Genomic DNA, 26,912 nt, shown 5'->3' on the forward strand with positions numbered 1-26,912 from the left:
AAGCACATTTGGGGTGGTTTTTTTCAACCGCTGTCTTCTGAGGTGGGAAATTTGCTGAAAAATTATTGAGAAGTCCTCATTTGCATACATGTATGTATAAGTAAACAGTCCTAGACATTTTCTTTTGGATTGAAACAACTTTTTAAAGAAATCACTCATTAAAAAACATGTATTAAGAAGTTGAAACTAAAGCAAAAGTTTTCAAATATCTCAAAATGTTTGCAATAGTCCAAGCTGGTTTATTACTTTGTGGTTTGTTGGGCTGAATATTGTTTTGACTTTTTTTTTTTCAGTGTTTATTTTTTGGGGTTTGGTGGTTTGGGGTTTTTTTTGTCCAGTTTGGAATGAGGAAGAGATATCACCATCACCAAAATGGCTATGTTAAGGGAAAACAGTTTCTGGTCCAGTCACAGACAAGTGCTCCTAGCGCCGGCTGCCACCAGTGAGCCACTGTGGAGCTCTCTCCTGTGCTGGACAGTCCGTATCTCTGGATACAGCTGCCATGTGGCCAGCTCCACACTGGTGGTCTTGTTATTAACACTGAGCGGGGACTATCCCTGCTGCTAACTAACTGTGTTTTCAAGTGGTAGAGGAACGTGGTTGTAGTTTTATATCCTTCTGAGCATCCAAGACATGTTCAATAGTGTGCAATATCTGCATCCCTGGAGTATACTAAAAGAGGTTATCTGATTGTGCTCAGTAGGACACTAACCACGTGGTTTACACTTGTCAATTTTTACGCTTCTCATCTGAAAAACCCAAACAACAGCCTGGTCCTTGAAAAGCTTCCAGCCACATTCACGATGTGAGAGTGGCACTAATGTAAGACCAATGGTATATTCACACTGCACTTGAAGCGCTCCTTCAGGGAGCACAGCTTTGTCAGTAAAACTGAGCTTGGTACTATGGCAGGAAGACCACCCTGTAAATAAATCTGACCCAAGTAGTAAAAAAAAGGTTTTATACATGTGACTGCAACTGTACTATGAGCTTTTGCTGGAACAGCATTGTCAGCCAAGGTCGCGTACGCCTGATAGGGCTGAGCAGGAGGAAGCCTGTGATGCTCAGGGGACATAGATAAAACCACACAAATCCCAATGCATGCTTTTTATTCTGGCTAATCCTAAATCCAGCCCAAATCAAACTAAACCCCCACTCAGTCCTATTTCCCCCAAATTAATGCTCACACTGCTGTGTATATGCCGTTAACTAACTCAGCACACAGTAGACACCATCTCCTGTACCACACTGGACTGTTTGAAGACTTTTCTGCCCCTTGTTGCTTATTGCTGTCTCTGCCAGCAGAAGCACTTCACAAGGGCTTCCTGGTCCACCTGTAGCGAGCCCAAAATACTCCCTCCTGCTGATAGAAGTGCGAGGAGCTAAGCTCAGGAAGAGAAAGGGTCCCAGGCAAAGGGCGGGGGGAGAGGGTGAAGGAAGACCCATGTGCTTAACAGGTATCATCATTTACAAAAGAAACATCTGGCCAATGCCACTCCCTTCTGCAGCAGGTGCTAAGGCTTGCGTTCCTATGGGCCTTGTTAAACTGTGGCCCAGATATATCCACCCTGACATGCAGGAGCTATTTCAGTTGGGCACATGTAAGTCCCAAAGACAGAGACTATGAAATCAAGGCCAAATCACTTGTCCATGCAGTGGCAGTAGGAACAACATGTCTTCAGTACCTTGGCTCCTCCTTTCCTCACTTATTAATGTAATTCTAAAATCTAAGTAATAACAAGGACTCTCATTTATTCACTCCTTTCCTGTTTTCACAGTGTCTGGCAAACAGTGTATTGCAGAACAGAAGAGCTCCAGTGTCACTAAAGTAATTTTATTATGTATCATCTGATTCATTGAGCTGGTGCAAAGGCATAGCTCTTAACTCACTGGATTATTGTTTAAAAAGTTTGATTTGATCTGAACTGGGCAGAAATTGGAAGGCTTCCAGAGTTTCCCATAAACAAGAGGCTTCCCAGCCTCAGCAGCTCTCTAGACAGTTGACATTTGTACAGAGCAGCAGACCTATGACATTTTAACAAAACAAATTGAATCCAACCAATGCTACCTCAAAAGAAAGTTTCAGCCCAGATCTAGTGATCCCTTTGTGTGGGGCAAAGAGTATCGCCTGCATCTTCAGCTGTACTGCTCCTCATCTCTGGTGAAGGCGTGATGCAGCCAAGGCAGCGTGGCATTGAGCAGCAGGGTGACACAGAGGCACTGAGGGGTCCCAGATGGCTCATAAGCCCTCACTGAGGGGACAGCAAGCCTCCCAAGCTATGGAGGCTGGTTCAGTTACTAAAGAAGGGGGCCCCTTAGCAAGAAATACCTCCCTTCGGTATGTCTTCACTGAAAAAAACAGATATGTAGGGCTCAGGATGGCTGGGCACGGTGCAAAGGGATCACTTGTAAGAAATCACTGAGTAAGAAACTGTCCTACTTCCTTTCCCTCCCGCTTGGACCCAGGTTGTGAGCTCCGTCCCACAGACTCATAGTGGAGGTAGGGATAAAACATGCAGCAAGTCCTGGGCTTCGCTGACAGAAAAATGGCTCTGTGGGGTGCATGAAGCTGACTCACCTAAATGCAGGTCCTGAGCCCTATGGAGGGAAACCCCATCAAAAGGAGATGAAGCTGGGGTTTGCTAACAGACACACACACACATGAGCTAATGCCTGGCTGCTTGTTGTCTGCGTTATTTATCTGAACAGCAAGCTGCAACACCAATCTGGATTACTCCTGGGTTCAGCCCCTCGGGAGAAGTATTCAGGTATTTGGCTTTCTGAGTGGGATTTTGAAACTTTCTTTTCTGACCCCCGTTGGACTGCGATTGTGAAATCCTCCCTGGAGAGCCTCTGGCTCAGTCCCAGTTAGGTTTAGCTCTAAACATGAGTAATGGTTCAGAGGAGAAATGGGATCAGCTCTTTTCTCCTGTACATCTTCCTTCCCTGTCAGCAGCCAATTTGTTGTGTGCTGCTACAAAAATATTTCTAATAAAAACAAACAACTCCCAGGGATGCTCCTATCTCTTGCTATGCCAAGGACTGGTGATCACATCAGCATCTTGGTTCTCAAGCATCTGCCAAAACCTGATGGCTTCAGCCAGCATGATGGCGCAAGGGTGAGCCAGCTGTGATATAACAGGCAGAGTTTAGGTTCCTGGGGAGTCTTCTTTGCAGAGATGGGCTTCTTTATTTAATGGGCCTTGGATCTTATTTAACACATCGGCTCATGTACAGTGAGGGTGTAAAGAAGCTCTGTGTTTATAATAAAAAACCTCAGCCTATTCAATACCGAGGGGAGTCCTAATAAATTTGCCACTATAGCAAGTGTTAGTGTCTAGGGCCAATATTGAATGCTGGAGTTCAATAAACAAAAATTCTGAAGCAGGAGAACCAAAAGGTAAACCAGTTCAGCTCACAAAACAAACACAATTTAATTAGAAATTAAAAGTTTTCTCCTGACCTTGACCAGTCCCAAGAACCAGCGTCTCAGACTGGTTGTGTCTGGGCTGCCTTCTGACGGCTGTTCCCGGGGTGCACTTTCTGACCATACTATCAGAGGTCTCCCAACCTGGGCTGAAGGGCACTGCTCAGAGTACACAGGAACTTGTATACCAGAATAGACCTTGGCAGCTAATGAGCCATATTTGTCCAGGCCATCTGTGGGGCAGAGGATGGGTAAAAGTTGTGAAAGTTGACATACTTCCAGGTGTCCACCTGTATACAGCATTAATGTCACAGTACTCTGGCTTGTGCTGCGGGTTAGAAAGCAGGGCAGTAACAACCACCCCGCCATTAGACCAGCCCAGAGAAGTGAGTATTTCCTCTGTACTAACAGAGTGTTGCAGTCTCAGGTGCTCCAGGAGACTGTAGGGCCATTTAGCTAAACTGTTAACTGTCCAAGACCAGAAACAGCTTCAATACTGCTGTCACTTTTTATGAGAAAATAGAGATGCAAGGTAACTTCCAGGCCCATCAGAACAGAGTTGGGATGGGCATTAGGTCTGGAAGTGATTCAGCCTGCAAAAAAGAGCTGCCTTTTGTTGCTCTGCATGTGAGAACTCTTCTTGGCTAAAATGGTCATGGTTTTTTCCTTCTTTGTTTCATGTCATGGATGTTACAACAGCATTGCAAAAGCACTGACTACAGAAGAAGCCATCAAGGCTAAATACTGGAGGACTTATGCAGGCCAATACTTTAAATCCTGGTGAGTTTTAACTATTATGAGTTTACCACAGGAGACTTGCCACAGCTCAAAAAAATGATGCTCAGACTTCTGAGACAGCAAACAGGCACCTACTTGTCTTGTGGCAGAGAGCTTAGGGCAGACAATAAGGATGTTGTGGTCGGATTATTAAAATATTGGCGACACACGACTCTCAAATAAGGCTGGATTTGCTATATGCCAATGAAATTCTTATTCTCATGGGTCAGATCTGTGTAAAGGCTTATTTGGTTGGTATGAGGAAAAGATTGTATTTTGTGGTAATATGGTCACCTGAAGTCAATATTTTACTACAGTGCAAAGGAAGTTTTTAACTGGAGAGGATAAAGCATTGTTTATTGTACTCTACTGCTCTTTTATTTATGGCAGGGGTGTCAAACTCTTCAGTGGAGAGGTCTGAGTTATGTACTCAGAACTCGGGCATCAATTCAGGGCTTCTCACTTCCCCCACTTCACACATTGCTTCCACTGCACAAACAGCCAGGGACAACAGGATCTTTATTGAGTAACGGCTCTTTTAGAGGGAGAATGTGCCACAGCAGCACACCACAAGCTTTTCATCTCCATCCCCTGCTCCCTTGTGGTCCGCCCAGCAGCAAACGACTTCCTCCCTCACTGCGCTGGTTTCTTTCTGCTGCAGGGAAGCAGAAAGCTTAAGCGCGCAGCAGAAATGCAAACTTCCCAGAGGCACAGCCCTACCAGCAGGCTTTTCTCCCTGGCCCTGACAGGGGATGGGGGAGTTCTCCGGGAGATGCAGACAAGGTCAACCCAAACTTGTCAAGGGCAGCAGCCTGTGGGGAACACAGAGGGGAGGGCACCAACTGCAAGAGGGTAGAGTTTGATGGTATACCAAGTTCTTTTTCTGCATGCACATGGCCTTCAGCATCATTGTAAATAATACTCTTAATAAAGAGCCAATTAGCCTAACAATCTCATTACTATCCAGCATGCAGTGTAGGACACGCTAGCCTACGGCATAACTGAGCGAAGGTGCATTCTCAGCTTCACATTTCCTGCTATAATGTAGGTAGGCATCAGGAGGCCTGAATAGATATACAAGAGATAAAAATCATGGAGAGCTGAGAGGATGGCATGCAACCTTATAAAGAAGGTCCCATGGCCTGGCGCTTTTCATCAACCTGCATTAACAAAATCTAGACCAATGCGCTGCTATAACCAGAACACAAGCCCTGAGAACCGATTCCCCCAGCTGGCTCTGCCATAGCCTCCCCAGTGTTGGGCTCAGTGCTCTGCATGGGACAGGGGGAACTGTGGTAGGGGGACAGCACAAGCAGGGAGGCAGCAACAGAGCTGGAGGCAGGACTGCAGGCTTCCGACAGAGCAGTGAGTGAGGATGCCAGGAGATGGCCTGCGCAGGGAAGGTGGGGGATGAGGGGAAATCTGGGCATTGTGAATGTCTGTGATTTCTTGAGAAAAGCACCCAGGACTGGACATGCTTTGCCAAAATCATGCAAGTGACATTTGCACAGAGGCCGTTCGTGCTACACCTGGCTCATGCTAGTATGGAAATTCACAGACAATTACTGCATGGGATCTGGTGACAATGCAGTAAGCCGTTAAACAAATCATCTTTGTCTTACATCCATTCCTCAAACCTTGGACTTCCATTTTCCTTCACAGAACTGAAAAAATATCATGCAGGCTGATTTTGGAATAGCTCACATGTAAATCATCCGCTTGGGCCTCTCATGCCGGGGTTCAGCCTGAGTGACTTTTTATAGCCGAGTTATAAACTTTTAAATGCCAGACTTAATCAGAGCTACTGAGACGGTCATTACAGGAGTGGTTTAAGTGGCATAGCCCTGATATATGATAGCACAGAAAGAAGGTAGGTGGCTCATCCACGGTGGGCAGTCTATTTGGGGGTCTGGTGGCTAGAAGCGGGCACAACTGAGAGTTTTGCTCTTGCCCTTGTGCTACTGCTTGGTGACCTCAAGCATGTTCCCTTGGGCTGCACTGCCCTGAGCAGACAAGTCTCAGACCAAAACTTGAGAGGAAAATGTGGCTCACCATGCCCTGGTTCCCCCAACATGCTAACGAGAATGCAAATATATATCTACCTCCCCTAGGGAAGTTGCAAGAACTGTTGGCAATTTGGGCTAGGGTTTAACGTGGTATTGTGCAGACTTAAAACATACAAATCTGAAAGCCTCATTTATGGCTGACTTAGAACAACCACCCACAAAATCATGCTGAATAATTATAAGCACAGACACATCAGACACTGAAGACTCTAAGAGACTTTGGGCTCAGACTTTAGGGGGACTAATTCCACTTTGCTCCTAACAGGAGGCTCTGCAAAACTTTGAGCACCCTAATTTTGCAAGTTGTGAGACACCCAGCAGGTTCCAGCTGTGAATCTGAGATCCTCCCCCACTCTGCTGCATGTTTGTGGTCTAAGCAGGACTAAGCAGGACAGTCATCAATGTGAGAGCAGATGCTTGGACGGAGAAATTGATCTGAAGAAAAACAGTACAGGAACTTTTCACGGTCTTTTTTCTAAATTTATTCAAGTATTAAATGAACAGAAACTACAGCATGCATCAGATACTTTTCTTTACTGTACAACAAAACTATGGACTTGTTTGTAATTGCAGCATTTCCAGCAACATCAGGCAGACTTGTCGATGTTATCCAGTTTTGCACAGTCACTAGAGTGTCGCATCATGAATTATTAAATCAGTGCTTCGTGGTAATACATAATTTCTTATCAATTATTCATGCTAATGTGCGTGTAGTTTACTTAATTGTGTTATTGACGATCAAAAGTAATTTCCTGAAAATCCTCAAGGACAGAAAATTTAATCAGCGTAACTACTTTTCAGATGCAATGCTGTTAAGTATTCTTAATTTGCTCAACAATTCACTTATTTATGTACCTTTCTGGAGGAAATACGAGTTTAATCAAACAATTAGATTGAAGAGTTAGTGTACAGAAGGGCTGAAGTTCAACTGAATGCAAGGTAATTATGTTGAAATGAAGTTGGGCCTGCCTCTTTGGAGCAGAATTTTTTTTTAGTCTTTTTTTGGGGGGGGCATCCACAAAAAAAAAAATTATTAGGAAGATCACTAAGAAAACAGTGAATCTCTCTTCTCCAACTGCTCCCCACAACAAAGTACACAGCAATCTATTTTATTTTGGTGGAAGAAAAAGGTTGTTGCTGTTGTTTAAACTAAGCCATAATTTGCAGCCGGGGAAGCCATCTCCACCTACAGTTCAGCAGAGCAGCTCCTGAAGCAGGAACACAAAAGCACATTTCCCCCGCAATTAGGACAGTTCAAAAGGAACACATGGTGTAGCAAAAGTAAAGCAAAATTACTCCATTTGATGAATGTGGGCCCTGTCAGTCTTTTCTTTGTACTTGGATTAAAGGACAGACCCAGCACTGCCCTCCCCAGTGGCTTGTCTCCAGAAGAAACAAATCCCACCCTGGGGGCATGGCCAGTACCCTTCACTCCTGGAGCAATGAAGGTGCTCGGTGCTACTGAGCCACCCCCTGAAGACCAGGGCTTCCACCCTTTGAATGGGCACTGATACCAAGCCCTGTCCAAGGTGTGCACTGGGGGTATGGGAGGGTCCTGTGAGCCCCAGACAAGTCCCGGGTTCTGTGAAATTCATAGGCTGAGATCACCTGGGTAGGGTAGAGAAATTTTTGCTGCCAAACTTACTTGGGACTGCCTTTCCAAGCACATCCTCAGGCTCAGATCCTGCGAGAAGCCAAACACAACCCAGTGTAAAAGCATGTGCTCAGCACATTGCAGGAGGTCCTCAGCACAATATGCAGGATCAGCCCTGAATGAAGAGCAGCAGAAAAAACTTGCGCTGGTAAAGGAAAACCTACAGGCTCTGCTAGTCAAGATTCTGTGGCAAAATCAGCCCATGGGTTAAACAGCACCACTTCTAGGGCTGCAATGGGGACCCCTTAAGGGACAGACCTTAGTAGCGTTCTCACAAAGGACCTGCTCTGAAGACATTCAGAGCTGACAGGAATCCTTCCACTGGCCTCCGTGTTACTTGGTCAAGTCTCAGAGCAGTGGTTTCACCCTGTTCTCCAAGGAGGTCTGTGGACAAGGCTAAAGAGTCTGCAAAACGCACTTAAGAAAAGCAAGTCCATGTCACTAAGTTTAAATCTGCATCTGTATTCCTCATGGAAAAAATGTGGGGCACCCCAGATTAAAATTCCTGCTTTAGAGCATTAGATCTTAGTCTGCTTTGCTTTGGGGAGTTTTGGGTCAGAGATAAGACTATATTGCCTGAGGCACCAATTTCTCCTACGCACTGTGCCCACTCTGTAATAAGATATTTTCATATCTAGATTCATTACAACAAGCCTTCAGTGAATGGAACAGTCTGATTTTGGATGGCATAAAGGAATATCCTTCCAAGCTTTATTTTCTTTTGACTAAAAACACAACATGCAAGTACATATTTGCAGTGTTGCAATGCAGGATTATTTTGTTTTACAGTCCTTCTTTCCAAGAGAGTGATGCTGAGTATCTCAGCTTTGTGCAGATCTAGACATAACTGCGCTCTCCATTAAATACCAGCATGACTGTTTGAAGCTATGAACGCTGCTCTGGAGTCATATGTCTTTTATGTCTAACCCAGGGAATGGCAAGGGTAACAAACTAATGTTCACACAGAGACTAGTGCAAGGATTTTATTCACGGATAAACTGATCTCAGCAATTTCCCAGTAATCTACTCCATGGAAAGTTTCACTTTCGGGGAAAAGAAGGGAGAAGGAAAAAACTGTGAAGAGTTTCGTTCTATGTTCTGCTTCTCTTACACCTTGCCTGGGATAGATTTGGTTGAAGTCAAATGCCATCAGAAAAAAGCAGGCCAAGCTGGTTTATACCTGCATATTCCTTCACCTCTGCTGTGCGCGGTGGGGTAAATGATGCCTGGATACCTCTCCTGCCTTGGACCTTGCGTCTGGAAGCACCGCCCTGCTGCCAGCCCTCCGTCTCGCACGGGATGGGAGCTGAGGTGTGCAGGAGCAAGCCAGGATCCTGGGCGTGTCGACGTCCCTGGGATGTGGAAGGGGGCTAAAAAGAGTTTCACGAACGTTTCCAAACACAGATAGTGCCGATAAATCAGGGGAATGAACCTACAGTGAGGCAAGAAAAGCGAGGGTGCGTGAAAGGCAGCCAAAGAGGCCACTCAGATTTGCCAGGTCCTTGGCGGCCCTGTGACGTCCTGCCCAGGCACGGCCACACTGCAGGCCACCCCACAGCAGAGCCCCGGTGGCAGGTCCCTGCCCTGAGCCGAGGGGCTGGCGCCGGTCCGGTCTCATACGCTCTTCTCCCCTTCCATGTGCTCCTTGGCTGGAGAGGGCTGCTTGTCCTGGCTGCCCTCGGGGCCGGGTTTGGCAGGAGGAGTGGGACTGCTGCTGGTGGCGGGCAGGAGGTTGGCAGACTGGAGCACAGCCTCCGAGTGCTCCCGGGCCTTCATGCGCAGCGCGGCCACGCTGGCAGTGCGGTTGCTCTGGCAGCCGTAGGTGGGCAGGAAGGAGAGGCCCATGGGGTCTGGAACGCAGCACGAGCACAGCGGGCTCCCTGGGGAGGAAGGAGACAAGGCACCATCACTGATGGGGAAGGACTGTCTGACTGTTCCCTCCATGGTCAATCTGGAGAGGACAGAGATGGTGTTGGAGTCTCGAATGGCAACAACCCCCTCCCCTATTGACCTTTAGCGGGTACACAGATGTTCTCTGCATCAGGGCTAGAAAAGACAGATCCTGTTCTGCTGAGGCCCACTGTGAAGGACCTTACACTGTGAGCCATCCAGGGTGACAAACAGAGCGAGCGAGGGCGAGCAGAATCAGAAGCAAGCAGTGAAGTTTAGATCACATGAGATTTCCTCACAAGCAAGGCTGAGCTCATCCCCCGCTCTCATACCAAGGTGCTGCTCTGTGGCTACCATCAGCCCCGTGCTGGAGGTGTCCCCTGCCCTCCACCTGCACACTGAAGCCTGGTCTGCATTTGTTGGGTGAGTGTGGGGGTCCCATCACTTGTCTACACCGGAAAGATTACTGCAGAGAGAAAGATTAAAAGATCCTGGTTATTGTGCAGGAACTACCGACCTTCTCCTATCTCACTGTAAGATGAGATAGGCTTTTCCTTGGCCAGGCCCCTGCCAACTATTGGTATCATGTCTACCTGCAAGAGTCTGTTCTACCTTCACCCACGCAACGTCTGTGCTGCTTAAGGATGACAACTCAAAGAGAACAGCCTCCAGAAGTGAGCCAAGGCCACCTAAAGCTGCTGCTGCTGACATGGCTTAAGAGTCCCATCGGGAGAGATGGGCCGGACCATCTCTACCCTATCATCTGAGACACAGGCTGTTCAAAGCAGGCAATAAAACACTGGAGAGAGTGTGAAATTAGTATTCCTCTCCCTTTAAGCCAAAAGGCAGCCCACTGACAGAGACAGTCCTCACTCCACTAGTTTCCTTCCTGATCTGGACCACTGAAGGCTCTTCCTCTGGCTAACCTTTGATAACGCTGGGACTTGGCCAGTTCCCAAACAATCACATCTGGAATTGTAGGTTGACCACTGGGCAGGACATGCAGTCCATCCAAAAAGCCACCATGGTACCTAGCTTAGATTAATCTATTGAATGAAGGAGAATGTATCAGAAGAGTAGGGAGAGGAAGCAGGGGGGGATGGCTGAGCTACTACTTTAATTTACTCTCTGGTGAGAAACATCAGGTGACACCATTTTTCCAGGGGTCTCAGAGGCCACACAAACTCCACATCCTCTTCTACACACTGGGCAAAAGCCTGTCCTTTGCTGATACACTGCCTCCCAACAAGAAACAGCCTAGCCATGCATATCCTGACACGATGCAATGTCTTCCTCTGATCTTTCCAAGCCAAGGACTTGCTTTAATTTCTGCAGTTAATATTTGAGTTAAATGGCTCATGACTAAGTGATGGAACTAATAACCTGCAGGGAGCAGGTAGTCTTTCTTTTACACTTCTGCTCTCGGTAGCAACGGGTCAGCACCCATCTGCTAGGGATGAAGGCAGACAGTTGTTTGTTTTAGGATGTTGGCAAGACTTCCCCACAGCAATTGTAAGAGATTAGCAGCTTGCAGCTAACATTCAGGAAAAAGTACTCTTTGCATTTAAAAAAAATGGATCTACAAGGAACAAGTTACTAATGTAACTGGAAAGTCTTCTTTTCTCTTGTAATATTCCTCTGTTAGAGTATATGGTCAGCAGACCAACATTTCCATGGGTCCAGGCATTCAAATAAATCACACAAGCAAGTTTCAACACTTGACTAAAATCCTCCATTTTTTGCTTTTAGCACTAGGAAGCTCAGTCTTGAATTCTGTGGCTGATTTGAGCAGGTCAGAAGGAGGGTTTATAACAAAATCCACTCAGTAACACAACCTACAGTTTTTGCCACCACCAGCCACACTAATAAAGTCATTTTTTGCCCTGTTGAATCGCAGCCACTTCAGGGTGTTGGATGGCCACTGTTTTAACAAGAGGGAGGAGAGGAAGACTGGCACTTCAGAGTCCCTACAGCTTGCAGCAGGTCTTTAGCTGCAGATGTCACACAGAAATTTGTTTTTTCACTACTATTAAGCCCCACTAGCTTAAGGTTCAGCTCTGAAATGGGGGGGCATGGAGGCCTGCCTGTGCATCAGCTGCCTTTGCACTGCTGCTTTCGAACACAAACTGAGTGAGACTTTCAAATGCAGCTGTTCATCTCCCAGGTTGAGGAGAGGGCTGGCCCGTCTTCGGTACCTAATGCAGACATTGTCTGCTTAGTGGGAGGTGGAGAGAAGTGGAAAAGAGTCTTCCTCTTTTCAGAAGAGCAGGAATCAACTCCTTCCCCTAAGAATAATTTTCATTCCATTGTTAGAGAGGGATAAAATAATTATCAGTCTTCAGTACCAATCTAAGCTCTTCGCTTAATAATTAGACCTGATATTACCAAGTGGCTCTGCAACCTGAGGGTGCAGTTACCTGTGGTGGAAACTAGGCTATCTCTAGCAATAATTCACCTATAAACCATTCCTTTCATTTTCACTGAGGTTAAAACACTTGTAAACAACAGGTCACACTCCAAAAAAATGTAAAGTAACAAGTGCCATTTGCTCCTGGGTCCAGCTGGAATAGAGGAGAGTAGGATTTAGCCCTATTTCTTTCTAATGTAGTTTGTAAGGAAGGTTGTATCTACCTTAGAATTGCCTGTGTCTGTGGGTAATAAGTCCAGCGAAATCTATCGGACTTTGCTGGCACAAAAGCCAAGACGAACAATGGGAGAATCAGGAGCCCAAGGTCTCCACCTGCCCATCAGCCAGCCCACGATGGACAGGGATCTTTCACCAAGAAGGAGGTATCCACATATAGCAGACATCAATGTTTTTTTACATCTTATTGCAGTAACCCTGAGTCCATGATGGGGAAGGAAGGAATCATTCCTACTTATTTCGGATCCTCAGAGGAGTTTAGGCACCTAGCTCCCATCAGAATCAGTGAGGTTTAGGCAGTTAGCCCTAGATCTTGATCCAGCTTCCACTAACATCTATGACAGTCTGACATTACTTTAATGGGATTTGGATCAAGTTGCTACAATACAGACAGGGTACCATTTTCTTTCTTTCAGGAACTTACTGCCTCCTGTACACAAAATTAAAATACACAATTAGATTTCCATTAACTTACAGCAAATTCTGCTGAATTGATCTGAACCTCCTTGTATTCCTATATGAGATCATACCTTAAATGCTCAGCCTGAACATAAATACTTAATGTAATAAATACAGTCTGAAATATTTGATCCACTTGGCAGTTTAATTGATCTACTACAGAGACTGACAGGAAAAATTAAATTAGTTCTGTCTTGTCTCTGCCGACATCAAATTTCAATTGTAACAATATTTGATCTACAGTTTTGGTTGTGGACCCTTTTGTGCAGTTCCAAGGTTCAGTTTCAGCTGAGAAGAGTGGGGTGGGAGCGGGGTCCATATTGATACATAAGTATTTAAAACATATATTTTGTATTTCAACTCAACAGTTTAAAGAATTTAATAGATAGCCTTTCCAAAAGGCAAAACCCCAGTTCCTTTCCTCTTTCAGTATTTGTGCATATCAGCATTTGATGTGGACAGCTGAACAGCAACCTAACACGGAGGAAAGCGAGGAAAAATTCCTGTTTAAAATCCTCACCTGTCAATGCATACTGTTTACTTTTCAGAGAAAATATTATGCTTGATTTAAGTATTGTTTACTTCTGATAGTAGTCACATTGGTTTGCTTCAGCTCTAAATCCTCATAAAATCTGAAATCACTTTCACAAGGGTTGGAAGGTCAACAACAGCCTTGAGTTCATAGTGTCATTTGCCAGTGAGAGCTGATTCAAAGGGAGTTCCCTCTTGCTCTTCATACATGATGCCAACACTGTGTCTATTAAAGTCTGAGGCACAAGCAGGAAAAACAAAAGGGGCTTTATCCAAACCTTCTTGAGCTCTGAATCAGGAGGTTCAGAAGCACAAGAAAGGCATGAACTTAAAGCCTGAAATGGAGAGGCACCAGATGCTCCCAGTACAATTCAGGGTAGCCTCAAGGCTGCTAAAGTTGTGCTAGATGGTTCCTCTTTCTAGTGCCTAAGCTGGTTAAGTGTGGAAGGCAGCCTGTGCTACCCAAAGGCTGGAAGAGCACTACAGAGCTGACAGCAGAGTCCAGATGTTATGATTTCATATCTCCTTGGCTTGTGAACCCTATATGCCCAATGCAAACAACAAAGAGCTGATGATCTGGCTCAGTTGCTCTAGCAGGAACGTTTATGTGTCAATAACTTGACACTGGAACTGGAAGATTTCATCCTCCTTTATTTGCACCATTAGTACTGTTCCAAAAAAATAATTCAGAAGCCAGAACCTTGGCTGCTTGGACAGGAAAGCTGGTGGCAAAGTCCGCAGGAGCTGGGAGAACAGAAGCAGCCTTTTGAATACTGTCAGCTCAGCAACCATTTGCCACTCTTCCCTTCCACATCAAAAACGTGATCTGACCCTAAATCCTGCTGACATGTGTCAGTCCAAGAGGGGTCAATAGGAAACCTTGTCCAGCTAAGGTCCGCTAACCTAATCAAGATTTGTCCTAAAGGAACAAGCCAGCACCCATTTCCTAGTATCTGCATATTCCCTAATATTTGTGATAAAGACCAAAAAAATCTACCTGCGAGGTAGGGCAGTGCTAGAGTCGGGGACCTGTGGTACAGGAATGAAAGTAATTTGCTCAAGGTCTGTGAATGTGCAGCAAACTAAAGAAATTTTTTAAATTCTGTAAAGTCACAGTGTCAGGTAAACTAGGGAAAATGCCGAACAGAACCCACTTGATATATTTGCTATATTACATGAAAAAAGCCAGTAAATCCATAATCAAGAATGACAGAGAAAATAAAGCACGCCAAGAGTTTTGATTTCTGTTCCCCAGTCTTACTGTAAGCAGTGGTGCTTCAATTCGGTAAACACCAGTTCAAGGGTAAGTTAAGTCCTTGAACATTTCTTTCTCAGCCTTGGCAATGGGAATTGCCCAATGGAATCAGGCAAATTCTCTTCATCTTTCCATAATAGGAATTGAAATGTAATGGATGGGCAGTTCTAGTTGTGGCTTTTTTCCTGGATACTGCAATTAAGCCTCCCTGATATGAACAACAGCAACCACAGCAGCAACAAACCATAAAAGAGCCTAATCAATGGTGCCCTGGAATATCCACTTTGATGTGCATGATGCAATCCTGCTTCTCTATCAGTGGCATGGAGGTGCCGTGAAAACTAACTGAGCTATAACTTGTGTAGAGCAGAGCTGTGGGTGAATTATGAAAGTAATTCCCTGGCAAGTGTAATTATTTCTCTCCTCATACACTGCACTCATCACGGGGTCTGGGGAAATTTCAGTGGAATGTAACAGACACACTTTTGGCCTCAGCCACCAGAATGGTAGAACACTTCCGCTAAAAACCGGAGATTCTTGTTTACACCCATTAATAACATCTTCTACATTAATGAATTGCATTCATGCTGTCATCCATTAAGAAGGTACTTTGAGGTCTCTCTCTGCACAGAACACTAGCTTCTCCTGATGACTCTATTGTTATACGGCCCATAAATAAAACAAGTATTTTCCCTTCATATTTGAGGTCTGCAATTAAATCTACTAAATGGACTGCAGATGCATGGTTTACAGTAAGTGATTCGTCTTGGAAGATCACGGAAACGTCGAAGTCACCACAATGAAGTAGCATAGTTGTCAAATTAGGACAATTTCAGAGAGTAATGAACACCAGAAATTTCATCTATGTGAGCCAACCTTCTTCCTGGCTACGGCCAGTGGTGAAGAACTAAAACCCTGAAGTAGGAAACCCTGTATACCACAGAAATTATGATCTTATGCTAATTTTTCAAATGAGAAATTGCATTTCCTGAAAGAACAGTACACAGTGAGGTAATATGGTAGCTGACAGATGCTTGCTACTAAGTACAGCCTCCGATGTGCTAAACTTCAGAGAGGGAGAGGACTCACCTAGGGAAAGGAAAAGGTCTGTTGTATTACTGAATAGAGAATATCGGATAGAAACAGAGAAAAACTGTCCAGTGGTAATATACTCTTCTTTGGAACAGACTATGCTCTGAATTACCATTCTGATCTCTGTTGTACAGCTGGCCTGCTTTCTTCACAGAACATCCTGTGGTGGCAATACCACCCCTTTGAGGAAAAAAAATCACCGTTTTAGAGACAGCAGGGTTCATGGGGCATATTGCTTAGGGAGAATAGTTTTCTTCTCATTCACCAGAGCAGACCTAGTCTCATGCTTCAGCAATATCCATACTGAGAAGCGGCACATGTGGGGTTCAGACGAGTGCTGCCTGTTGAAGAGTTGCAGAGCCACACAAAGCATGAGGCAAGCCTACACTGCACTGCACAGTCTTTCCAAAAGCAAAGTTGCAGGCTCAGTCCCTGCCCCATGCTACACTGTCCTGAGATTTCTCATCTCTGCTAGACCAAATTCATCAACTATTATATCCTTATACTACAAATTAGAACCAGGAACTATGTGCCCTAGACACTTCATGCAGCCTTGGAAATCTGGGGCTAGAGCCAAGCAATCAAAGTCAGAGAGGGAGAAAGAGAGGTATTTGTTTCTTTACAGAAGACAGAGAACTCTCAGGTGGCAGAATGAAAATGGTCCCTGAGAGCATAAAATAATTGTTAATCAGTTACATCACCATCATCACTTGTTATTCACTGTATTGATTTTAATTGTCTCCTTCTAAAGCATCAGTCAAGTATTACTCACTGACACGAACAAAGTGTTGGCTCACAAGCCCAAGAAACCATGTCTTGTCCTCTCAAAAGAATAAGAAAATAACCTAGACTTCCCAGCAGTATCTGATGTGCTGAGAGTGCCCATTTGTCTGCACGCAGCTTTTACGGTCTTACTGAAGAATACGATTCCCTTCACTGGCCAGGATTGTTCTCACGATGGTGGGAATACATATCTATTTACAGGATCCACATAGAGGACCTGCATTTAATTTGACATTTGCATAGAAGAAAGTGGGGTCATGCATCCATTGGTAGTGAAATGGTGCTTTGATTCTGGAGCAACTATTTTGCTTTCAAAAGCATGAAGATTTCCTGGTAGTTTCAAAGCATGGCCAGTGCAAGAGAGTTACCAAGAAGAGCTCTTGATCTTTTCACTCTTCCATAAAACTTGCAAAATCTTGGAAAACCTTACTACTTGCTGAATTTCTCCTTATCCAAGCAAGCCAAAAACCAAACAGCTCAGAATTTTATGCCCTGTGCTGAGTTTGATGGGATTTTGTGTGGCATAAAGTTCTATACCCTCAGAATCACTGTGGGAGAGTCTTGTTGGCAAATCTGCTGCAAAATGTGACTAGATTCGTAAGGGAGATGCTTAGGTCACTTCATTAAGACACATAATGACACAGACTAATGCCCACCTAAATGTAGGGTTAGTTGTCCTTTGACAGGCCTGAAGTGTACAAATCAGCTCCTACCTCAAAGGGGGAAATGAGAAGGGAGACTCAAACAAACTGAATTGAGTAAGACAAAGGTCATATAAAGGTTTTGTGAACACTGTGTCTCTCCCTATCCTTTCCCTGCTTACAACAACCGTTATCTCTTCCTCCAGAATGACATGTGAGCTTAGTTGTGCTCTCAAATACATTGGTTTAGATGAACCATCGTTCACCTGGTGTTTCCATACCAAAGAAAAACGAAATACAAATCAGGCCTGTGATACTTTTGGTCCACTCAGAAACTTTAGAGAGCGTCCTGTTCATCACTGCCAGGCAACGAGACTGAAGTTCAAGGTCTGCTGTGCATAGCCCCTACCCCAGCCCAAGTGAATTGCTTTTGGAGAAATAGGGAAAGAGGAACTTGCTGAGATGAGCCAAGAAAAGAGGAGACAACACTCCATATATAAATATCACAAGAAAGATGCCACAGTTATTCTCGGCTTGTATAAATCAAATTTGCCACCTTATAGAACAATAAAATCTTCCCCCTTAACCTCAAAGCCAAAATTTGATATTACTGAGACTTAGCTGCAGAAGAAAAAGATGTCGCCTCAAAGCAGCAGCTCAGTCTACAAGTTCCTTGCAAGTATAACAATATGCTGACAGGCATAGGCAGCTCCACAAAGCTCCTGGTAGGTGGATATGCAGATATGCAAATCCGTAACTGGATTTCTTAAAATCAAAATATACTACGTTATCCCAGTCCCCTTGCATGTATCTGGAGATTTCTAGTGCCAGGCAAGAAATACAAACCAGGCATCTCAGGAATGAATTGCAGGTGTAGCTGACAACATTCATCGAGAGGCTATACATGCATCTGATAACTGACCATCCCTATACAAATTATAAAAATCTATATTCACATTTGAGACCAGTTTTTCAGGGACACTGCCTCTTAGCCTGGGCAACTGACTGTCTAATAAGTATCACAACAAGAGATTCAGGAATAGGATTTTTTTCTGCCCCTAAGTTATAAAACTGCTATCAAGTAAAAAGGAGCAAATTATTAATTTCTCAATTTAGTGGCTGAGCTGTAAAATAACAGAAAATAATATCTGGAAGTCTTCCAAATAAATAAAAACAAAAAAAAACCCCTCATGACCAATATTTCTTCATTCATTTTTATTTCATTTTGCTTGGCTTTTGTTTATTGGGGTTATTTTTTTTTTAAATTTAGCTAAATTTAAACATGAAACAAGTGAGAAACATATTGAGGCATTTAATTTTGAAAATGCTTAAATGTAAATTTTAAGAAAAAAAAACATCCATTACTTCCATCCAAAATTATTCAGTGAACACAACCACATTTCCACACCTTTCAACCTGCCCTGGACTACATTTGTCAATGAACAATCTTTTTGCCTGAAGAATTTCACCTGTGTCTACTCCAGAGAGGCTGTTCCTGCCCAACAGAAGAAGCCCAAAGTCTCTGCCCCAAGACTTCGCAGTCACAGATCGGAGATCAAGAGGACTCGTGCAGTCCAGCAGCCACTGCCCACTTACAGGGTTTAGGTTGACAGTCATCCTTTAAGTTTTAGGGGTCAGGTCACACCTGTATGGCTTTTCTTGATTCAAAATCACAGGTCCCACACCTATCAAAATAGCAGTAGCTATATGGTGTGTCTGGCTTCAACTTTTTTGGCAAGACAGGAGGGAAGGGGGAACAGGGGCCAGGACACCAGACATAATGCAACACTCAGCAGTTCCAAGCATTTGCTTCCAGAATATACCTTGGCAATGCTGATTTAACTGGAAGCACTCACAAAGAGCATGAGGTATGCCAGAGAACATAGTGAGAGGTATTAGAGGACACTTGTGTTCATAGTGGAGGGTCTTAAACTGGGAAACTTTCCTCACAAATTATTGCACCACATTGAGGCAGAGAGTAAATGTATGTGCCACTTTGTGCTTGGCAGTGCTATGAGGCTTTATATCCTATAAATCTATAAATTGAATTCATCCTGCTTACACCCTTAGTATTATAAATTATTAGACTAGGAACAGCTAATGGATCAGCTGGTGATTTACTTTTAAAAGATGCATACTGCTGTTTTTTGGGAACTGAAAAGGATGTGGACACTAGATGTACCCTTCCTGAAGCCTGGGTCCCAGGTAATGAGGAATTACTTTGTATCCTCCCCTGTCCCCACGCACACGCTTTATTCAAGCTCTCAGAGGGGACCTACTGTTCAAGAAGAGAAAGGGCTGGCGTTGTGCAGAGATGTACTGCAAAGGAAACTGCATGCAAAGAGCGGATGAGGCATCGGTAACAGTGCCAGGTAATGTATAATGCAAAAGGATGTGTATAACTAATTTATTAGTATAAATTTGACTCTTAAAAAAAAGCATACGCAAAGAAAACTCTAAAGGAGCAAACCCTACCTGCCTTGCTCCTTGAGACAAACACTGACCTCAATAAAACTAACTGTCTGAGTAAAATGAAGGAGCTTTGCCACAAACGACACTACAATTTACAACAGGAGACTCACTCCTGTACCTGCAGCATCGGTCAGTGCAAGTGCTGTCAATCATAACAGAAAGAAGGATCCATCGTTTCCCAAAGGTTTCTCCACTGGCTCAACTGGGAGCATACTACCTAGCTCAAAAGAGCTGCTCTTTGAGCTCACCCCTGAAGTTAAACAAAGTCACTTACCTTTTAGAGAGGCGACATGGGATAAAGCTTGTGCGTAGGTGGCTGTGTTGAGAAGAGTCCCCGGCAGACAGGAAGGGAAGAAAGGTCCTGTAGGACCCACTGCTCGACTCAGGCTGATGGAGAAGGGAAAACAACTTACTTAAAACCAGAACTAGCTGATTCCGAAGACAGCGTATGTGCATGCACACAAACATGTTGGTGGCTCAGTGTCCAACTAGATGGGACCAAGCGTGGATAACATTAGCCTGCCACAGCCAACAGCTTCTCAACATCTCCATGGGGAGCGGTGAGTTGCAAGAGAGACAGCTCATCTTCTAATGATTTGGCCTGTACCTGAAGATGGTACTGCGTAGGTCAAAGCTTAGCAGCAGGCTATGTATGTACATACGTACGATACATGCTTGCCCCAAAGAGAGGCAGCTGATAACATGTATTACTCTTACCTCTGCTGGATCTCCAGACTCTCTTTTTTATTCCTGGTTTGATCTGCTGGAGAAGGGGAATTTAAATTCCTCACAGGAGGTGCCACCTCAGCCATGGTTTCCTTAGAGCCCTCTTGGTCGGAAGCACCCCTCTCTGTTTTCCTCCATTTAGCTCTTCGGTTTTGGAACCACACCTGGAGCAGGAGAGAAATCCAGGCTGAATACCGTGTTTAGCCCAATGCAAAGCAAGGAAATTGTAAACTGTTACTCTAGTGAAATCAGTCATTTAGAAGATTGGCTAAAACTTCTTCTTATTTGTGTCCCCATTGTTATTCTAGTTGAGCCTTAGGACTACGTTTGTATCTGGAATATTTCTGTGTCTGGACAACAAGCCAGGACTGTCTAAAGACATTCAAAAGGAATGTTAAAAAAATAATAAAAAAAAAAAATTAAAAAGAGTTTTGATGTTACTGTGCCAGTTAGCAAAACATTTAAATGTGTGCTTTCCTCCATGCACACATTTAATTCTCACTGATTTCTATGTTTTATCACATCTTTTGTATAGGGATGGACTTAAATACATATCTAAGCACTCCAACAAAACTGTATATAAGTCTTTAAATGAGCTGCTGCTAGAATCAGAGAGGTCAGAAATTAAGAGGTATGTACTAGGCCATCTTATCCAGCCCATTTCCTGGAGAGGACTGATGCTTTCTGTTATTCCTCTGATGTATTTGTCCAGTCTGCATTTAGGGGACTCAAAAGGTGGTAGATACTAATTTTGGAAGATCATTCTGCAGTTTAGCACACACCAGTTTCCAAAACTTATTTTTTCCCTGTAACGCAGTACAAATATTCATGTTCTTGATTTTATCCCCCGGCTTTTAGTCAAAACACTTTTTTTTTTCCATTTACCTTGGAGCTGATGCTCTGAAAGCACCTTGTTTGAGGTGGAAAATGCCAAGCCTCTCTTGAGGTCAGGAAATCCACATTTTAATACATGACTTCAAGATTGTTATTATTATTATTCTCCTCCTACAACTCCATTTTAGTTAGATGCCTTTTAATTGCATGTATCAGCAACCGTTGAATAATGATTTTATCTATATTCTAAATTTAGAGCAGTTAAATGCAAAGCAAAATGCAGACACTTTCTTGCGTCTTAATTGAATGAAGGTCACAGCTATAACAACATTTAATTGAGCTATTTTTCATTATCATATTTTAATGACTTTGCACTGACAGTTCGCCTGCTTCTGAGGAAAGAGCATGATGAAGTCGTTTATTTCCCTATTTAGTTATTGTTTGACAACATCATCTTCGATTAAGACTCTGCTTTATAGCACATTAATCATATTTGAATGAGCAAGGGGTATAAATGTAAACATATCTCCCATCCTCTGTGTTTCCCCATGTCCCTGCATGAAAGCAGGCTAAACAAATGCTTGCATCTATTGTCTGTTTGCATAATAGCCAACAACAAGGCTAAACACCAGTCCTCAGCAATCTAATTGTCACCACCCCTATCTCACCCTTGCACCTTTCAGGAAGAAGTTATGATCTTCCACTTCTGAATGCTCAATAATTGTGCCATTTATCTCAATTTGCAGTGCAGTCTTTAGGCACCAATAGCAAAAATGGCATTTTTTATTATTTTTTTTAAGCCAGTACCTACAATGCAGTGGCAAAAGGAGATTTTCATTTCCAAATAATAATCAGTTTAATTTGCCCGCATATGACCAATGATTCATGTTCAGATTTAATAATCAGAATCGCATAATCTGATTATAGGAGAAATAATTTGTTTACAATCCCCAATTTACTGCGGTGAATTCCATTATCTCTCTTCAGCCATTGGGTTTTAAGAGATACTAACATGACCCTAGGGAACAAAAGGCAAGCTATTATATTTCCTACAATTAGATCTTTGCATAGTCTTAACCCCAAGCACCTAAATAGAAAAAAAATACAAAAACAGCATGCAGAAAAGCCCCATAAATAAAATGAATACATAATCGTGTTCAAAAAATGGCTTGCAACTCTGTGGTGGATGCCTGCAGAGTTACAGGGATCCATCTCTGACAACCGCAGGACTGCTGTCCTTAGCAGAGCTTGTACACACACAGTTAATCCCTGGATGTGGAAAAACAAACACCTGGGTCAAAAAAAGGGGGAAAAAAAAGTGGGGAGAAGGAAGGAAGGAAGGAAGGGGTGGAAAAGGGTGCGGGTGAGAAGAGAGCTATCGTGGCCAATGGTATTTATTGGATCATATCAAAGGTGTGGGAATTGCTCTGCAGGCTCTTTAGCTGTCTAAATTAAGTGTTTAGAAAGAAGGCGAAAGGGAGAAAAGTTGAAGAGGTGTAGAAGATTTCTTCCTGGCAGCTGGGCTCCCTGCAGTTGACTAACCCCATTGCTCGACAGTGGTCATAGTTGCTTTGGAGAATCACATCTCAGCTCTTTCCTCCACACACACCCCCTCCAAAAGCAAGGAAATGGATGTGCATTGATGTAATTTAGTACCTTGGAGACGCGGACAAATTAGTGTAGAACATTATCACTAGTTAATTATGAATGACCGATTAATCAACCTAATCTAATATTCCACATTATGTTGATGTTATTAAAGTGCATCATGAAAATGACAGATCGTCTTCATTTGCGTTCTTTGGCCAAATGTGCACTCTGCAGTCATGATGTCAAAAAAAAAAAAAAGAAAGAAAAAAGAAAGTTCGTCAGTTTGAATACCCGAGAGTTAGATAATTCCCCAGAATATTTACCTGCACCCTGGCTTCCGTGAGGTTGATTTTCATAGCCAGCTCTTCCCTGGTGAACACATCGGGGTAGTGGGTTTGAGCAAAAACGGCTTCCAGTGCCTCGAGCTGGTGGAGGGCAGGAGAGCAAACATCTGTCAGGGGCAGGGCACGGCTTGGAGCGCGGGTACGGTCTCGGGGGACGTCTGTCCGGCTGCCCCAGGGAGGTTTCTGCGAGGAGTGGGGAAAGCGGGGCCGCCCGCGGCTGCGGGCTGCCGGCCGGGCAGGGAGCCGGGCGGTGCAGGGCGTGCAGAGGGCGGGCAGGGAGCCGGCAAGGGACAACAGGGGTGCAGGTCAGGGGGCAGAGAGAGGCAGGCTCGTACCTGCTGCAGGGTGAAGGTGGTGCGGTTGCGGCGCTGCTTCCTTCGCAGGAACCCGTCGTCGAAGTCGCCGGCGGAGTGACCTCCGAAGGGGGCCGCGCCTGCGGGCAGAGAGCCGTGTTAGGGGGCGCGGAGCCGCAGCCCCCGCCGCGCCCCGGGAGGGGGAAAGGGTCGGGAGCCGGGGGCACCGCGGCGGGGCCGGAGGCTCGGAACCGTTGGGGAGCTGGACGGAGCGGGCGGGGAGAGCTGCCCCATCTCCGCGGGGCGCGGAGCCCCGAGCAGCTCGGCCGGCCTGGGGGGCACCGCAGGAGCCGCCCGGGCAGCGGGTGCCCCGCCGGGCTGGGGCGTCCTGCCGGCACCTGGGGGTCCTGCCGACCTGATCTCACCCTGCCGCGGGTGAGGGGCAGCCCGCCCCCGGGAAAGGGCCTTTTTCGGGCCATTTGTGTTTTAAAAGGACGAAGAGAGGAGGCTTTGGCCTAGGTGTGGTGTCGGCAGCTCGAGGTCGTAACAGCCCTGCCTGCCTGCCGGGAGAACAAGGGGAAGCCCCCGTGCCTGGAAGGAGCAGGGCTGGGGCCGTTGGCGCTTTTCTCCCCGCACACCCACACACCGAGCAGTGGCCGAGCTGACCCCCGTGTGCTCGCCCTCATGCCCGGAGGTGAACGGCGAACACGGGCACGGGGCTTCGTACAGTGCCGAGCACCGGGGGCGGCGGGAGCGCTCGTGGGACTCGGCCACGGCTGAACCGCCGGGACTCGGCAGCGGGGCTGGAGGAGGGACCCCCTGCCCTTCCCCGACGGGGGGTTTCGAGGGGCCCGAGAGCGAGATTGGGGCACTGGGAGTTTGTCCCTGGTCGGAGGCCGGGAGAAGGCAGACGGCCCGCCGGGATGCAAACGACCTTTCGCGGAGCAGACCCCGGCCTCCGCGGCTCCCCCAGTTACACGTCACTGGTGCCCTGGCTGAACAGCTTCGCTCCCTTTCTGTTCGCTGACAGAACAGAGCAAAAAACCCCAAAACAAAACAAACAAAACCCCGAAACCTAAACCAAAACACACCACACCACCACCCCCCGGAACAGAAAAGTACCCAAACCGACAGAAGCATTGCTGAGTGTCTCCAGGACCCTACTCGCAGACCTGCCCGGTGGAGCACTCCGGGCCGGGCCGGCCCCGCCTCGGGGCACAGGGGCTGGAGGTCGCCGCTCGTCTTGCAGCATACTTTGGAAAATAAACAAGGCTCCCAGCCCCCTCCTCGCACAGGCGGACTGCTCGTTACGGCCCTGGGAGATGCTCATCAGAGAATAAAATACTGTCGCGGGGACCCCCAGAGCCCGGACGCTTCCCTCCGGCCCCGCCGGGCCTCCCCGGGCGCCCAAACCCACGGAAAAGGCTGGCCGAAAAGGGCTTTTCTGTTGCCGCTTCTTCGGGGGTTGGGTGGTATTTGGGGTTGTTGGTTTTTTTTTTTTTTTGGGGGGGGGGGTGTTTCGGTTTTTACTTGGGATGCTCTACGCTGGGTGGTTTCGTCCTTTCGCAGAGCACACCGGCCACCCCCCCGCCGCGCTGCTGCCCACACCGGGAGAGAGAGGGGCCGCTCCGCCCGCAGCCCCCGTCGCCGGGAGAGGCTGCAGCCTGCGGGGACCGCTCCCCGGCTCGGGCCGCCAAAACCAGGCACCAGCCCCAAACTGCCACCGGAGAAACAAACAAACAATCAACCAACCAAACAAGAGCGCGTTTTCAAAGCTGTCTGCCAAAAACTAACGAACAAAGCCGCCCCAGAGCTCGGTGGCACAGGCGGGGCGGCAGGGCAGGCTGGCGGGGTGCGGAGGGACCCCCGGCGCTGCCCTGCCCAGCCCGGCTCCCCCGGCCGGGCCGGGGACAACTTCGGGGAGACAATTTTCCAGCCGGCGATGCGCAGACCGGCTTGGTCCGCCGGCCCTGGGGCAACCGGGCTTAAAGCGGGGACGACCCTTCCCCGGAGGAGGGTGAAACCGGTGGACCACCGCTTCCTGGCAGCGCTACAGCGGGGAAAGCCCCTCGCTCGCCGGGTGATGCCCGTGCAAGGCGCCGGGGTGGGTGGGCGGGCAGGGGGATTTTGCGGGGACGGGCCGCTTCCCCCGCCATGCGGCCGCGGCGAGCGCCGGCACCGCCCGGGCACGGCAGGGCAGCCCGCCCGGAGCTGAAGTTGCGCGGCCGAGGCTCCGGGGCTGCTCCCGGCACTGAGAGCGCTGGCCGGAGGGAGCGGGTGCAGAGGGCCCTGGGCGCATGCGGGGGAGACACGGGGAAATCCCGAAGGCTGCCTTTTTTTAAAAAAAAAAAAGGAAACAAACAAAGTAAATAAACAAACCCCTCTGATCAATAACACAAAGAAAAAAATCCTCCTAAATATTTATTTTCCGCTTTTTATTTTTTTCAGTCGTGCCCCGTCTTTCCCCATCCTCCCGCAGAATGTTTGTAAAATAGCATTAAAGATTTATGCGGTCCCTTTGGCTGGAGGGAGGAGGCGTGACCACGTCCTGAAAATGTCCCGATTACAGCCATGACACCAACATCTGTGCTGGGAGGGGAGAAAAGCATCTCTTTCGTAGCCTGAGGCTCAACTGCGGGATCGCTATCCACAGAGGGGAGGCAGGTGGCAAAATGACGGGGGTGGGGGTGTAAAAACAAGCCTTTCCAACAGAAATCAAATTAAAAAAAAATCATGCAATCCTTCTTTCCATCCTGTGACAAGAGGGGAAAGCTGGGCGCGGGGAGGGGGGATAAGGTTGTGTTTTCTCAAGGAAAAAAATGACGTGCTTTTCTATTTAGCTGCCTCAGCTATCTCAGCACATATCTGTACCCCCACAGTCAAAAGTGCCGGCTCTTGGAGCAAGTCAGACCACAGTTTCTCCCTCCATCCCGCAGCGCACCCCCCCACACACACCTCGAAGTTCATCTCTTGTACCTACACGTCTCTGTGCGACAACACTCACCCTCTAGCTGCGGGGGGCAGTGGAAGTAGAACATGGCCCTGCGGCTGGGCGAGCGCCCGCTGCCCGCCGCTGCGAGGCCGACGGCGGCCGGGGCCGGGGCCGGGGCCGGGGCCAGCCCGCGGGGCGCGGGGCTTCCGCGCACCCCCCACACCGACACGCCGGCACCAGCTCCCCAGCCGGGCACCGCCACGCACCGCCGAGGTGTCTCCTGCCGACCTGAAGACAAAGAGAGAGGGAAAGAACAGAACAGGTGAATGACCAGAAGAAAGCTCCCAGAGAAACTCATTGATAATCCCAAATCCCATCCCAGAGGAAGCAGAGAAAGTAGTGTCTAACACTCTGTGCAACGAACTGAAAAAGCCAAAGGCAGAAAACTCCATGGTAGGTGCACAGTAATCGGAATCAGTAAAACTTTGTTGCTTCTCTTTTT

At 46.6% G+C, this 26,912-nt stretch overlaps 1 protein-coding gene across 1 annotated transcript; it reads right to left on the reverse strand.

Annotated features, from left to right (window-relative positions):
* Window positions 1-9,538: 9,538 nt before the first annotated feature.
* Window positions 9,539-26,516, reverse strand: DRGX (dorsal root ganglia homeobox). Its single transcript, XM_059821530.1, has 6 exons — window positions 26,483-26,516; window positions 23,521-23,618; window positions 23,165-23,266; window positions 20,409-20,581; window positions 19,966-20,078; window positions 9,539-9,804 (listed from the first exon to the last, which is right to left on the reverse strand). The coding sequence occupies exons 1-6, from the start codon at window positions 26,514-26,516 to the stop codon at window positions 9,539-9,541; spliced, it is 786 nt and encodes a 261-aa protein (XP_059677513.1).
* Between the last annotated feature and the right edge of the window lie 396 nt (window positions 26,517-26,912).

Source organism: Gavia stellata, chromosome 9 (assembly GCF_030936135.1).
Source record: "Gavia stellata isolate bGavSte3 chromosome 9, bGavSte3.hap2, whole genome shotgun sequence".
Taxonomy (NCBI): domain Eukaryota; kingdom Metazoa; phylum Chordata; class Aves; order Gaviiformes; family Gaviidae; genus Gavia; species Gavia stellata.

Excerpts from the sequence above, each read along its gene's own strand:
- DRGX (XM_059821530.1), bottom strand. The coding sequence starts at position 26,516 with ATGTTCTACTTCCACTGCCCCCCGCAGCTAGAGG. Across the intron at positions 23,267-23,520 it reads CCACCTTCACCCTGCAGCAG|CTCGAGGCACTGGAAGCCGT; the intron begins GTACGAGCCTGC and ends GCCCTCCACCAG. Across the intron at positions 20,582-23,164 it reads TCACGGAAGCCAGGGTGCAG|GTGTGGTTCCAAAACCGAAG; the intron begins GTAAATATTCTG and ends CTCCTGCTCCAG.